We start from the raw sequence: 15,226 nt of genomic DNA on the forward strand, positions 1-15,226 counted from the left end.
AAACAATTTTCATAGAAACAGATATGTAAGCCGTCTTCGAAAAAACATTTGCCATATCCTATGTAGCAGACTGCTGACGACTACATGTTTCGCATCTTTATTATAAGGTATAATTTTTTTTGTTTAATTCTAGCATTTTGTTGCGTTTTTTATGATTCATTGGTTTTTATTCAATAATTTATAAAAACCATCGAGCTTCTTTCTACAACAATTCCCATAAAAAGTATGTGTGTAATTAAAGGTATTTGTGTACTATAATAAATAATTACCTAAACATTAATATTGACCTATTTCACTATATTAATCCAAAGAACTTTCAGTGTATAAACTAAAATGGCAGATAAAGAACAAGTTATCCAAGCTTTAAGAGCTACACTTATATCAGTGAAAGGGGCTTTAACAGTTAAACAATGCAACCGTAAGTATTACATAAATAGTTCATTTAATAGTATTTAGTCAAACATGAAAGTGTTTTTATTCATTTTTTTCATTTAATTTTCAATAACATTTCTATTATTAGGTTTAAAATATGGGTTATATTGGGTTCAGTTCTTCTGACATATATTTCTAATATTGCATTCAAACATTAATACATTTATATAACTTTGCTAGATTGAAATGAAGATTTTGTTTTTAACATAATAAATCATTTTAATTTGAACTTTGTTTTTAAACCATTCGATTTTTATGGGATATTTGTTTCATCTCACTTCTCACAAACCTGAAAAATTCTAAAGCAAAAAGGAAGTTTTCAAAAATATATACAACAATAAAATTTAGTATTACACCTAGTTTCATTGAAATTAAAATTATGTAACACTGGTTAAAATTAGTTATCACAACATCTATTCATAAGATGTTGAATTTATTGTAGTATTCTCTGTTTTATAAATAATACAAAAAAATACTAAATACTTTCTCCATTGAAACATGATTGTTTTGGTATATATTTAAACCTTGTTTGTAGGTGATTATCGTGAACTACAAGGAGAATGGATTCCATATAAAAAATTGGGCTATCCAACACTAGAAAAACTTTTTCAAGATGTTCCCGGATTTAAAATTACACAAATAAATGGAGATTGGGTTGTTGATGCTATTGCAAGCCAGGAAACACAACACATAGCTTCTATGGTGTCACGTCAGAAGTCAAATAAAAAACACAATTTGAAATTAAACTATCAAGTGAGTATATTGTTTATTAATATTTACTTATTTCCTTAGCATACATAAAAAAAAAGAACCTGTATAAAGCAAGCTTAAGCTAATAAAGCAACGCACAACATCTAGAAATGATTTCATGATGCATGTGTAATCTGTAAATTATATATCTCCAAGATTAAATTAAAGTAATAAATCCTCATATAATTGGGTTTGCATGCAGTGCAGTTATCATGTTTAAAACATTAAAATAATGATATAGTGAACTGATTTAAAAATAAAAGAAATAACAGTCAAGTTTAAATATTTGATGATGAAATATATATTGTACTGCACAAAATAATATGTCTAGTGATGTAGTTGATTGATTAAATGTAAAAGTAAAGTAAGGTAAAGCATAATAAATAAAAGATTATGTTGGACTAGCTATCTGTCCTTGATTTGCAAGTCTATTATAAAGCAATGAGTATCAGGCCTATGATTCAAGTCAAAGTGATATTATTCTTTTTTTTTTGTATATCTGTCGTCACATGACATTTCAAATACATATAATTATCATTTCTAAACATTTTGTCAAGGTCCACTGCACAGTGATTAAACACCTTATTACTATACATATATATCTTACTCCAATTTTTGTTAAGCAACCTTTCTAGCCTCTTTTATATCTAGTAATTACTAGAAAAATAAAATTAATTTCTTTAAAGTATCTCATCTACTTAAAGTAAATGGACTAGAGTAAATAGAATGGCACTTTCATATTTATAATTTTCTTTAATCAATTAAGCATTGTTAGGTTTTTGTACTATTTTTTTAAATTCTTTATTTCTGACTGATGACCTAAGAAGTTGATAAAATTATACAATATTGTCTATTTATATATAATATTCTATATAGTATAAACCATTATGTAAAAGTTTTTTGTTTATTGGTTTAGTAAGCTTCTTGTTAGCCCAGTAAAAAAAAATGAATTTGATTTCTTTCCCCAGATTTATATAAGAAGTCACAATTTTAGAAAAATTAAATAATATTCTAATCATCGTTTCATTGAATATTATCATAATTATATTATTTTATTATTATGTTTGAAATTACATTTATTTTGGATTATTTACTGACACATATAGAAAACCTTTCCTTAAGTATTAAAATAATGTTACATATCAATTTATATTAAAAACCAAACAAAATATTCTTAATTTGGAAAGTGATTAACTAATATCACATATTTGTTGTGTTGTATGTGAAATGAATTATTTAACTGAATCTTCTGATCTAATTCAATACTTAAATGTCTTTGCAATAATTTGCCAAAAATGATAGCAATGATGGAATATCAACTAGTTTAATAGTAATGGTTACATAGGTCATTTGTACAGCAATATTAATGATGTATATTTTTTAAGAATCGGATACCAAAAAAACAAGGATCTTGGAGAAAACCAACTTCATCATCTTATTATTCGTCAAACTACAGTAATCAATATTCAAATCAGTTATATCGGGCAAAATCGAATACACCATTTATTAACAACAACTACAACAACAACAAGGTAGGTTTTAATTTTTTAGTAATGAAATTATTATAATTGTAGTTTGTTGTAATATTTATTTTAAATTTAATATTATATCTCATTTTAGAGTAATAAGTACAATAAGACTTATGATACCAAAACTTCATATCAGAGTGTGAAAAATTACAAAGTATCAATTGAAAATCAAGACAAAAATGTTATAAATACGTCGAAACGATTAAACCCAACTTCGCAAATTACAAGGGACACTGAAGAAGTTTGTACCAAAAAATATTTAAATTTTTATTTATTACACTTTTACTATCAATATGAATATATATCTTTTTTTTTTGCAGCAAAAACATTCCATTAAAAATGAAAAAGAGACTGATGGAAGAGGTGGTGGCAAAATTTCGGCGTCACAACGGTTGTCTAATTTACGCGACAGACTTAATACAGTTGACTTGATACCCTTGCAACTTCCAGCTCACAATGATTATACAGTAAGTTTTATATATATTTATTATTGACACACATAAATATTCATTTGTAATATTTGTAATATATTCTAGGGATGATATTCTAACAATTCATAACTTTGCAGGAAATCAGTGATCTTGTGACTCATGTAGCACCTGCTCATACGTTGGAGCCTCCGCCAGATTCGACATCTTCGATTGAAAAACTGGAATGGACTTGTCGCAAGTTAGGGCTGCCTCAGCCGACGTACACGGTTCTCGACTTACGACCCAAGCGTGGCCCTGCCTGTTTCCACTGTTCAATCAAGGTTATTATTTCGGATTTTTTAAAATATTTACACCCCAAACATGCATCATGGTATCCGACGTATTCTCGGTATAAATGATAAAGCAAAGGCAGTAAATTCTGAATAAAATTTATCAATGTATAACCGTAATAGATTTGTTTGATTGTGAAAATGAACGTTTAATATCTAATATCTCTAAAACCATTTTTATAGGATGTTAGTTATTCTATTCCAACAATAAAGTCAAATTAATGGAAAATTAATGACTAATTAAAGCTTAAATAATATTCATAATTAATTTGAGAAAATATTGCGTTTTGAACGTCAACGGAATTATCGGAACATTGAAAGTAAAATTAAATTGGATGTAAGTAATAAGGTAGATTAGTGACATATTATTAAAAAATATATATTAATCAAAAACTGTTCAATCAGAGCTATTAGTAAATCTAAGGTATGTTTTTCTTTATTCCTTCTTCAATTGGAATAGACATGTGATAAAAAAAATCCGCTCAATGTGTGATAATTGTCGGAAAAACGCTTTGCACGATGATTTCCACGAAGGCTAACTGCAGTCTCGTTTGGAATAGGACCATCTACTTATCATATATCCTACTTCGAAACATTTCTACTTAGTATTTTTGGGTTCTGGTTTGAAAGATAAGAGAGTCAGTGTAACTACAAAAGTTACAAAGTTCTTAAGGTCGGTGGCGCATTGGCGATGTAAGGCATAGTTAATATTACTCTCGGAGCCCGTGTCTATACTCTATAGGTGGTGGTGACCACTTACCATCTGGTAGCCCATTTGTCCTTCCGTCTACCTATGAAATATTAATATAAAAAAGTTTTGAACAGTGCTTAACGAAAGAGCTGAATCTTAGTAAATAGTCAATTCCTTGTAGACCATTTTTTATTAACAATAATACTATGTTAATGATATAATTAATTCCACGCGTACAGTAACTATTTTTAATTATTATTTGTGTATAATTAAAGTCTTAATGTTAATAACTCCTATGTAAATAAATATTTTGTAATTGTATCATTAGAGAGTGTCGATAATAATACAATTGACGTGATTTCATAATTACTAAACAATCCTATACCGAAAATACATTTAACGTAACATACCCCTCGTAAATATTCTATACTATGCGTCTCAGATACTCTAGGCAATCACATTGAAATGTAAGAATTCCTATTGCGAAATTTATTTCGTATTTTCACATTTATATATTATTTTTAATAAAAGTACATCAACTTTATCGAACCGAGCCCGAGAAATCCGCGTTAAACGTTCGTCTGGTGGCTCTCAGGTGGGCGGGTCGTACACTGTGTCGTCGTACCCGGACTCATCGTCTCCTTCAGAGGAGCTGGCCAAGGAGCTGGCGGCCGTAAAGCTGCTGGCTGTCATCGAGAGCTCGGAGATGGAGGGGCTGCCCACGTCGAGCCCGACGGGCGCGCTGCAGGCGCTGGTCGCGCTGGTGGCCGACAGCGAGGCCGGCATCTGGGCCACGCACGTGCCGCATCTCTACAGGTACCGGCCTCCTTCACACATCAGATATTCTACCGCCAAACAGCAATACTTAGTATTTTTTGTATTCCGGTTTGAAAGGTGAGTGACTGTGGTGGTGCTGGTGACTCACACAGGCATAATGGACATAATACCTTTGTTCCCAAGCTAAGTTTTAGGGAATGGTTAATATTTTTTACTGCCCCAATGTCTATGGGTGGCGGTTACCGCTTACTAGGTTCATACCAGGCTCATATGCTAGTCCGTCTAATTATATTATTAAATTTTTTTTTTAATAAAAACGTATTTCAGAGAGAAATATAATGAAAATTTACCAAACAACTGGCTGGAGTTGGTGGAAAACTGTCCCCTTATACTAAAGGATAGGCTGGTCAGTGGATTGGTTCTTTTACCCAACAATGAGGTATGTTAATTTAATTTAAATTAAAAATATGTTACATTTAAATTTTTTTATTATATTGCTGGAGTTGATTGCACCTTAATATGCTTTTAGGACGTAAAATCGCTATTAATCGAGTCTATATCTTTTGAAGAAACGATCGACAGTGATTTACCACCATTGCAATTTCCAGAGGATGACTATTGGAATGTATTCATTACCGTAGCGAATTCAACCCTCGAAGTGTGGCTCAGGATAATCGGCCTTCAATATAGTGTAAGTAGTCTATTTACAAAGATCGAATATATAACACATATTATTCTATTCCAACATTGACTATTTATTTAAAACGTTATTAAATGCTATAATACTTTACAGGATGCTTTCGAAGTTCTTCTAGCCGATATGGTTGAATATTATGATCATGGTGGTACCACAGTGGACAAATCTATGATTATAAAAAATGCCTGGTAATATTCGTGAAACAAATATATTTTTGCTGGTTATATATAATTCGAGATAAAACTATCTTTAATTTTTGGAATTTGTACTATAGGTATGCAGTAAAACTGGATGACGGTGGATGGCAACGAGCGAAAATAATAGAAATCGAAGACGACAAAGCGACCGTTTTTCTTGGAGATCATGGGGACGACGATTCCGTTCATTTTAGCAACATAAAAATTCTCGAAACACAATTCCGCAAACTGCCTGCGCAGGTTGTCTTTACAAATATATAACTTACCTAAATTTAAATTCCAACAGGCTAGAGTTTTCGTAGTCCATCTTATATATATATTTAATGAGTTAGCACAGCAAATGTTTACGAGTTTTTATAGTAAGAGTACGCGTCGCAGGCGGTCCTGTGCCGGCTGGAGGGCGCAGAGGAGTTGGCGGCGAGCGAGACGGGCGCGGCGCTGGTGCGGCGCCGCCTGCTCGGGGAGGTCATGGTGGCCATGCCCGGCCCGCGCACCGACCCCTCCGACCCCTCCGTGGCCGTCGTGCTCTACGACACGTCCACGCCGCGAGACCTGAACCTCAACAAGGAGATCGTGCACGACTTCTGCATCGCCGGCGCCTTCTCGCTCACGCAGGCATGGCAGACTTAGTGATACTCGACGAACGACATCGGTCTCTCGTCCGTGTCTTCGACTTTCTCGACGATTAGTGTTCGAATCGGGTAGTCACTTTGCGATCGCTGTGTGTAGAAGCTGTGCGCGGTGGAGGTGGGCTGCGTGACGGAGGAGGGGCGCGTGTGGGTGTCGCGCGCGGGCGGCGCCGACACGGTGCGCGCGGCGCTGGCGCTGCTGACGGCCGGCCCCTACCGCCGCCCGCTGCCCGCCGCGCCGCACGCGCCGCCCACGCAGCCCAACGCGCTCTACATCGTGCGCACGCTCGCCGGAGACTGGTCAGTGCCCTCTACTTGGCCATTTTACTGCCGCAGTCGTGACATCTTATAGGCGACTATGTGGACATGGGACAGCGACCGAGAAACCAAATTATACGAGTTAATTTACAAGTTTTATAAATCCATGTCGCAGGGTACGCTGTATTATCATCAGCGGCCTAGACGGTGAGGGCACAGTGCGCACGCAGCTCGTGGACAGCGGGCTCATCTTGCGTGCGCCGCTCTCCTCCCTCGTGCCGTTGAACGCCTTCTCGCCGGCGCTCGACGCCTACCCCTACCAGGTGCCCGCAGATTACGACAGGGTCTTCGAGGAGCGCTAGCGGGGCTCTTCTAACCCTGGCTGTCCGTCCCGCAGGCGGTGCAAGTGCGATTGGGTGCGGCGGAGCGTGTGGCGAGCAGCATGGTGCAGCGCCTGCGCGAGTTGCTGCTGGGCGCTCCCGTGCTGTGCCGCGCGCTGCCCGCGTCTACACCCACCACTCCTACTGCAGGCGGCCCGGCGGGCGCGCCAGCGCAGCACGTCGAGTTGTTCGCGCGCTCGGGGCCTGAAAATTTCCTCGTTCCCGTCAACATTTCGATACTCATGGAGTACGAGTATCTGCAACTGTTGAGTTTTATTTTTTTTTCTTTAGAAAGGCAGATAAGCATATTGACTCGATGATATAAGGTCACTGTCGACTATCGACACTTAAAGTGTTTATCCAATCTAACACCGACATTGCATCGCCAATTATGAGAATTAAGATGTTGTCTCTTATACCTGTAATGGCTTTTGCTCACCCAGCCTTTTCACCTTTCAATCCAGATTAACCATTGAATGGACTACCATCATGAAGTATTATTGTTACCAATGCCGATCTGTCTTTCTTTTTCTGTTTTTTTTTTTTTTTTTAATTATTTTGATTTCTATTTGTTAATCAAAAAACAAATTTAGTTTTAAGTTCCATTCAGTAATACGAATTAATTTTCTTTTGTTCTATAGATAACTATGATTACATGAGGCTCTTCCAATATTTAAAATTTAATGTATGTGTTTAATTCATTGATTATGAATTAATTTTATAACTGAATGCTATCATTTAGATCTTTACAGATGGTTGTTTGCCTAGAAACCGAATCCGAAAAGTACAAATATAATATAATAAAATAAAATATAAAGTTAATAGTAGAATGCATTTAATTTGGTTAGAAGTAATTGTAATGCAATAGCTTTGGTGTTATCAGAGCGTGTCACCGTTCCGCGACTTTCACTAACTCGACACGCAAGCCGTCTCGCATTATTAGTGAATTAATAGTTAGTGACCGAAAAACCTTACAACTATAAACAGGTTCGGTTGCCTTATGAACATTGATAATCATAAATATCATAAATAATTTGTTTCATAATTCTAAATGACTCATTAAAATGTATTTTTAATTAAAATTGAAAACTTGTATCTAATGTTATATTTTAAATTATGTTAAAATACGCTATGTAATATATAACTATATATAAAAAGAGAAAATACATAATTATAATTATTTATAATTAGTTTCACCAATTTCTTAGTGTTTCTTCATGAATATTATTCAACTGTATATATTAGTAATGCTTTCATAAGTTTTAACGAATATTGTAAAAAGTTCTCAGGTATGACGAATTAGACCCCCTATACCACAACTATAATGTAAATATTAGTGAGAAGTATGTTACTGCTGATACTTGATGGCTCATTATTCTTAAAAGTTTTTTTGTCATCGCTTTCTCGAGATTTCATTGTTTTAAAAGACAATATGTCTTACTATCGTCGTCCATACTATAATCGTTATATTTTTTTAGCGTCATTAACACAGACATATCATATGCCAAAAGTTGAATTACATTTTAAGTAGGGCTTTCCACTGAATTCGTATGATGATTACATTTCATTGTAAAACTGAATTATTTATAAATTTAATGCAATTTTCCCATTGCATAATTTTTTATTATGAGTTATACAAAAGAATAACTCATAAAAAAAATTAATGAGTAAATTAAACTATATGTGTGACAAGTTAGTAGTCTAATTGTCAAAAGTGAACACACATACTTGTTATAAACAGAATATAACCTAAAAGACACATTTAAAAAAAAACCATTTGCAGGGGAAGGTCGTGAGTGATAGACGATAGTTAAGAAGTAATCGCAATTTAGTCGAGTATTGAGATGTACTTTAAGAGGTAGTGATGAGAAGTTTACAAAATGAAATCGACGCCTCCTAAATATACATATTCAACCGTACAGCGCAAACCCGAAGGAGGAGGAGAAGGAGTCGTCGAAGCATCTCGAGGAGCTGCATAAGAAAAAGGAGCGCATCTTCGGCGCGGCGTCGACGGGCGCGGACGCGCGCGAGGCCCGCGAGCTGCGCGACGCGCGCGCCGCGCTGCCCCCGCCCGCGCTGCCCCCGCCCGCGCTGCCCGCGCCCGGCAAGCGCTTCGACGTGTTCGTCTCCATGGCCGCCAACCCCTGGAACTTTGTCGTGAGTCGGCCCCTATGCCCCGTGTGCGCGGCGCGTCGCACCACTCCCTCACTCCATATTCGCAACGACGAAGGTATTAATCGCTGACGTGCTCTCGTTTTAAGGTTCAGCCGAACAGTACCAGACCTACGCTGCTAACGATGATGGCGTCGTTGCAAGTGGAGTGCCCGAAAATACCCGAATCCGAAGCACCGGCCAAACCGGCAAGCGGACAACTTTATACGGCATATTACGATAAGGATGAATCTTGGTACAGGTGATATATCGAGCGGTGTTGTGATGACTTGAAACTGAAACTCCAGGTCTATAGTGCTCATTTGCAATAATGTTATTGAGGGCGAACTGTCAAGTAGAGCAGTGAATATTAACTATGGTTATAGTATCTATGCAGCACCACATGTGCCTTTCTGTTTTTTATTCTTAATATCAATTCGATGTGAAACTTTTAGTTACTACTTTATACGGAATCCCTACCTATCCTCTACCGACCTAATTTTATCCGCCATACTGGTCAAAAGCTATTGGTATATTTACTCAGTCGAAGGCGCGCGATGATCCACAGGGTCGTGGTGGCGAATGCAGTGTCTACGGAGATGGTGTCGGTGTATTTCTGCGACTTCGGCGACCTGACGCTGTTCAGCACCAAGTCGCTGCGGCCCGTGCCGGCCGCCGTGCCGCTCGCGCGCTCGTTGCCGCCGCAGGCCATCAAGGCGCGTCTCTACGGTGCGTACTGCCTTGTGTTATACCACCTGCCGTGTATTATTCAAAATGTGTTGCACGATCAGAAGAAAACGAATACTAGAAAGAATGGTTTTTATCTTATCGCGTCGAGTTTGTTAACTAAGTGCTTTTCTTCACGTATATCCATGTCCATTTTAAATTGAACAACGGAGACGCAGTAATGCTGAGGTATCAGATTGAAGACGTCTTAGTTTATTTATTATAAGATACGCGATTGTATGTATTGAATACGATACGATGCTATAAAGAAGGAAATGGTTTTTTTTACTTACAAAGTTCATGTACTTTCGAGATCACGAGATATCCAAATAACACACAACGCACAACTTCCAGACTCCCCATGATGTTACCAGTGAATTGTATTTTCGTCCAATCGGTCGCCCGTGCCCTATGCGCTCGTGTTTATGTGAACGAGCCTGCACACGTTGAGTCGCGTCGAATCCGTGTTTATAGTAGATGATGACATGCCTCGTGAAAACTTATATAATAGCTCATTAAACACATTAGTACTTTACACGGGACGGGGACCGTGGGCACGTAAAAAGGCACTTACTTCTTTGGAGTTGGAATAGGCTATAGAAACGGACAGTCTCCTGCCTGATCGCCAATACGGTTTCCTAATATATCTGTTCCAAATATATTGAGGCGAGTGCATTTAACAACACGAAGAGACCCTCTCTCATTCGAATTTTTTAGGAATTTTAAAGACTGGATTTAGTATACTAGCCTTCCTAACCATCTTTCCTTTTATGGTTATTGTGTTGTGGTTTGCCATCTATACGAATAGGCATCAAAGGATTTTCTTGATCGATTTTACTGTTTTAAATTTACTAAAAGAAACCATATGGTATGATTTATATATTATATTTATAAAAGTATTCATCAATTTAAATTCAATCAAGCCTACTTTTTCGGTCATATGACTGTCAATGCTGGTATTCATCGGGTCCGTTGCCTGGACAATACTCTTATTACTGCATATAAATGATCTGGCTTTTGAATATGGCGAAAACAACACCGTTGTTAAGGCCTACATGCATAGTTCACATGACTGTAACGTTGACTTTGGCATCCTAAATGAGACAAAGTAGTACTTCACACTTGAATATCAGCTTAAAGTATTTAATTTTGTGGATGGATCGCGCTGAAAGATTTACTGGCGATGTATCTCTGAAACGCGGCAAATTGTATTTTTCTGCGAGCTATTCTTTAAAGAATGTATAAAATTTATGACTTAATACTTCCCGAACTCCTCTTATCTTGCCTTAAAATACAGACAATGCGACATGCTTACAATGCATCAAACACAATTAAGTAGGTGTGATTACAATGGAGGTCTATAGGCAGCGGCGGCCTTACCCATTGCGAGGCTCTGGGCGGTAGGTCTTTGCGAGGCCCCCTGTCCTCGGTGAAAAGTATGTATGGTGTTTGTTATGTTTGACGAGTGATGGTAAAGTTGTACAAATAAATAAAATTTGTGTACTTTTAAAATATTTTACATCGAAATAATTACAAAATTAACAAATAAAGAAATTATGATTTTTTAAATTGAGTTTATTGGCGTCTTCCTTAGACCAAAATCTTTAATTAAAGCATGGGCCGAGAACTATGCGATTAAGTTTTTTAATCTTCAAGTGTTTCGAGGCGCGATATATTATGTTCTGAATTAATGAATTAGTTAACTAACTTTATTTTAATTTACTGTTATTTTATAAACTTGGTGGTAGGGCTTTGTGCAAGCCCGCCTGGGTAGGTACCACCCACTCATCAGATATTCTACCGCCAAATAACAGTACTCTGTATTGTTGTGTTCCGGTTAGAAGGGTGAGTGAGCCAGTGTAATCACAGGCACAAGGGACATAACATCTTAGTTCCCAATGTTGATGGCGCATAGGTGATGTAAGGAATGGTTAATATTTCTTACAGCACCTTTGTCTGTGGGCGGTGGTGACCACTTACCATCAGGTGGCCCATATGCTCGTCCGCCAATCAATGCCATAAAAAAAAAACCTTAATAAATCATTAGGGATCAAAAACAAAAGTTGTAAATAAAAAAACTATTTCAATATTGCTTGGATTTTTGCGCGAGGCTCCTGCAAGAGCGAGGCCCCGGGCGATTGCCCTGTTCGCCACCCCCTAAGGCCGCCGCTGCCTTTAGTCACAAAAAATTAACTGATAGTCTCTATGTTTTAATCTATTTAAACTATTTCGTAATAATACTTCTTATAAAACATAGTAGGCCTATGTTTTGTTACTGAAGACAAAACTTTGTTAAGTGTTATTTTATATTTTCATGTTACCCAATAATGAAATGAATGGCTAAATTTTAGTAATTGTTCACAGATGTAAAACCTCTTCATCAAGACTGGACTGTTGATGATTGTATTAGATTTCAAGACTTATGTGTGGAGCAACAATTTGTCGGCGTTTGTAAGGAAGTTGGCAAAGATCCGATAAACCCTACTGAACCTTTACTCATCCTTGACCTGATAGATACCTCCACAGACGAAGATATTTATATAAACAAACAATTAGTCACTGAAGATAGAGCACGACTAGCTTCAGCTTCTTAAATATCGTCGTTTCAATCCAACATATATATAAATATATTGATAACCCACAGATAAAATTTACTAAAAAAATATTTTTTCTCTCCCTTTATATGTTTACATGATATATCCTCGTAGTTAAGAAGTGGATCTTAATTGTTTATAAATACTTCGGTAATGATTGTTTTTTCGTTGATCTAATTTGAGTTTTATTTTCCGTCAATTCTTTATAATTTTCTAAATGGTATGGTAATATATCATTTATACGCTGTGAATTTATAAAATACTTTACTAAAATATCAACAATAAAAAAATATAAACCGCTTACTGTGCAGTTAAAACAAAAATTGTCTTATCGCTATGTTTATGCGTGTAGTGAATATTGACAATTTACTAATTTTCATATGAATGCATTTATTATGACTGAAGAAAGTCACTCATTTTTTTTTCCTTACACAAGTATGACTGTACAGATCTGATCTCATTTGTATTTTGATTCTTTAAAAAAAATTTACACATTTAATTTAAGTCAGTCCATGAACTTCCATTTATTTGATTTTGTCTAATCTTTTAAATATAAAGGAAGAATTTTATCAAATTTTTTGCTTCTTAAAATAGTCATTAGCGAGATAAATCTCATATTTGTTACTATTTAAAGATACCTTGTTATGTGATATTTAAGTCCCTGTTTATAGATTTTGTTTTAATCTTAATCCTTGTTAATTTAAAAATTTATAAAAAAAGAAAACATAAAAAAAAAACACATATAAAGACATATATTAAGACTTATTTAATTTACTCTATGTAAACAATACATGTTATTCCAATTAATCTGAAATAATAGAGATAAAAACTATTAGTGCTTGCTTATATTACAATAGCGACATTATATCTACCAGCATCAATTGACTTTAGTCTTTTTTAACCTGTAATAACTTTTTGTGCACGATCAAAATAAAAATACTGTGTAATAAATTGAGTTTTTTTTTAAATCTATTATTTATTATTTGATACTTGACTTTTTCTTATTGCAGCTTTAAAATTGGTACTATTGATATTAACTATAATTATTGCTAGATAAAGGTACTTACCATTTTTACAGCCAACCCAAAAAAGTAAAAAAGAAATAAAAATGTACATCTTTTATATAAAAAAGAATAAAAGATAATTCTAGTTTTATAATTATCATTTTTGGTTTATAGAAGAACATTTATAAAATAAAATAATTTTATGAATACTTATGACCTCATAAGTTTTTTTATAGCTGAGTTGAAAGTATTTGATTACTTGACTCAGCTGTTTAATGAAATTGGTCGGATCCCGCTGATTTCAATTTCAGTTACATGATTTGTAAAAAACATATTGTTAAAAGTTAAAGGAATTTTACTGAAAGAGAGGGGAATAAAGGACACAAAGCAATAATGATTAAACCTATCCATTGGTATAATTTGAAAGGTTAATGAGATAGTATTAAAAATATATATAAATGTCTTGTAATTTTACATGGGATTAAAAGTAAGAAAATTTAGAAAATCTTAACAATCTTCTTTTCATAAATACTAAATTTAATAGCCCTAAAATTAAGCATAAGTCCATGTGACAATGGAAACGTTCGGACTTAACAGAATTTACATTTAAAAAAGCATTTAAAACTACAATCTCCCAATACAGTTCCTGTAAGTCGTTTGTTTTAGTCCTATATGAGCATTGCATTAAATAGAACACAAATTATGTTTATTTGTTAATTATTATAAAATGATACTGGGTTTTAAATCATTAAAAATAAACATTTATTACTAAGTATTTTATTTATGAAGTTCATCAGTTGAAATGCCATATTTTTTCTTTAATGTATCTAATTCTTCTTGCTTCTTTTCAATATCCATTCCCTTAAATGCTTTGTTTGATCTATAATACAATACAACTAAGTATCTATTGCAAACATTAAAACCAGATAAATTATCACAAGCATTTTTAGCATCGAAAATGTCTTCATACACAACAAATGCTGTTCCTCTTGTTTCTGGTGTATTTCCACTACAAAAAAGTTTTGAATATTTAGTAATATCAAAAGAAGCATTTTATTTATTTTTAGGGTATTAATTAATAACTTCACTATAAGTTTTATACTTAAGGGCTTTGATACAGAAATGTAAAATATGCACAACCAAAAAGTATTGTTTGCCTTATTCAAATGTTTTTTTTTTATAGTTTATTTATTAATTCAAATTCTAAAAAAGAAATGTACTTACACTCTTATTTGTCGTATAGCTCCGTATTTGCCAAAAATATCATACATTTCCTCAGCAGAGATTTTATATGGTAAATTTCTTATGTACAGAATTCTGTTAACTTCTGGTGGAAGCCTTACCTAAAACAAAGTAAAAGAACATTTTACAATTAGTACTTATCGTGCTTTTTGTTATATATAATAGCAAAACTATTTACATTTGCACGTCTTTGGAGTGCTAATGCCATGTTCTACGTTATTGTTCTTCCCGGGATTATCCAATTATTTGTATCAATATTTGATTTTCTTTTAACTTGATGTATAGTTCTCACTTTTAATTTAAATTTGGCTTTAATGGTATATTTTAATTAAGTTAAAATAATAATTCAGTATATACTATATAATAGTATTAGTTACACAAAATATTTTGGCTCGGAGTTCGTCAAATT

The 15,226-nt window shown here is 34.6% G+C and overlaps 2 protein-coding genes across 2 annotated transcripts; one reads left to right on the top strand and one right to left on the bottom strand.

The window, feature by feature from the left end:
* LOC113398979 (tudor domain-containing protein 7) lies at positions 1-13,295 on the top strand. Its single transcript, XM_026637953.2, has 20 exons — positions 1-107; positions 321-418; positions 968-1,185; positions 2,568-2,714; positions 2,803-2,952; positions 3,032-3,178; positions 3,280-3,462; positions 4,758-4,978; positions 5,267-5,378; positions 5,469-5,630; positions 5,733-5,824; positions 5,911-6,073; positions 6,212-6,448; positions 6,563-6,762; positions 6,896-7,043; positions 7,118-7,365; positions 9,023-9,257; positions 9,362-9,513; positions 9,820-9,980; positions 12,342-13,295. Exons 2-20 carry the CDS (start codon positions 334-336, stop codon positions 12,569-12,571), a joined length of 3,291 nt encoding a protein of 1,096 aa, XP_026493738.2. The 5' UTR covers positions 1-107; positions 321-333; the 3' UTR covers positions 12,572-13,295.
* Positions 13,296-14,336: 1,041 nt separating this feature from the next.
* On the bottom strand, positions 14,337-15,226 carry LOC113398984 (splicing factor 3B subunit 6). The gene is made up of 3 exons (XM_026637963.2): positions 14,996-15,226; positions 14,800-14,918; positions 14,337-14,584 (listed from the first exon to the last, which is right to left on the bottom strand). Exons 1-3 carry the CDS (start codon positions 15,023-15,025, stop codon positions 14,353-14,355), a joined length of 381 nt encoding a protein of 126 aa, XP_026493748.1. The 5' UTR covers positions 15,026-15,226; the 3' UTR covers positions 14,337-14,352.

Source organism: Vanessa tameamea, chromosome 2, assembly GCF_037043105.1.
Source record: "Vanessa tameamea isolate UH-Manoa-2023 chromosome 2, ilVanTame1 primary haplotype, whole genome shotgun sequence".
NCBI lineage: Eukaryota > Metazoa > Arthropoda > Insecta > Lepidoptera > Nymphalidae > Vanessa > Vanessa tameamea.

What these genes read in the sequence shown, in the direction of transcription:
- LOC113398979 (XM_026637953.2), top strand. Translation starts at nt 334, where the DNA reads ATGGCAGATAAAGAACAAGTTATCCAAGCTTTAAGAGCTACACTTATA. An exon ending in ACAACTACAACAACAACAAG is followed by an intron (nt 2,715 to 2,802) that starts GTAGGTTTTAAT and finishes ATCTCATTTTAG; the next exon opens with AGTAATAAGTACAATAAGAC. An exon ending in TCGACGCCTACCCCTACCAG is followed by an intron (nt 7,044 to 7,117) that starts GTGCCCGCAGAT and finishes TCCGTCCCGCAG; the next exon opens with GCGGTGCAAGTGCGATTGGG.
- LOC113398984 (XM_026637963.2), bottom strand. Translation starts at nt 15,025, where the DNA reads ATGGCATTAGCACTCCAAAGACGTGCAAAT. An exon ending in CACTCCAAAGACGTGCAAAT is followed by an intron (nt 14,919 to 14,995) that starts GTAAATAGTTTT and finishes ACTTTGTTTTAG; the next exon opens with GTAAGGCTTCCACCAGAAGT. An exon ending in GCTATACGACAAATAAGAGT is followed by an intron (nt 14,585 to 14,799) that starts GTAAGTACATTT and finishes ACTTTTTTGTAG; the next exon opens with TGGAAATACACCAGAAACAA.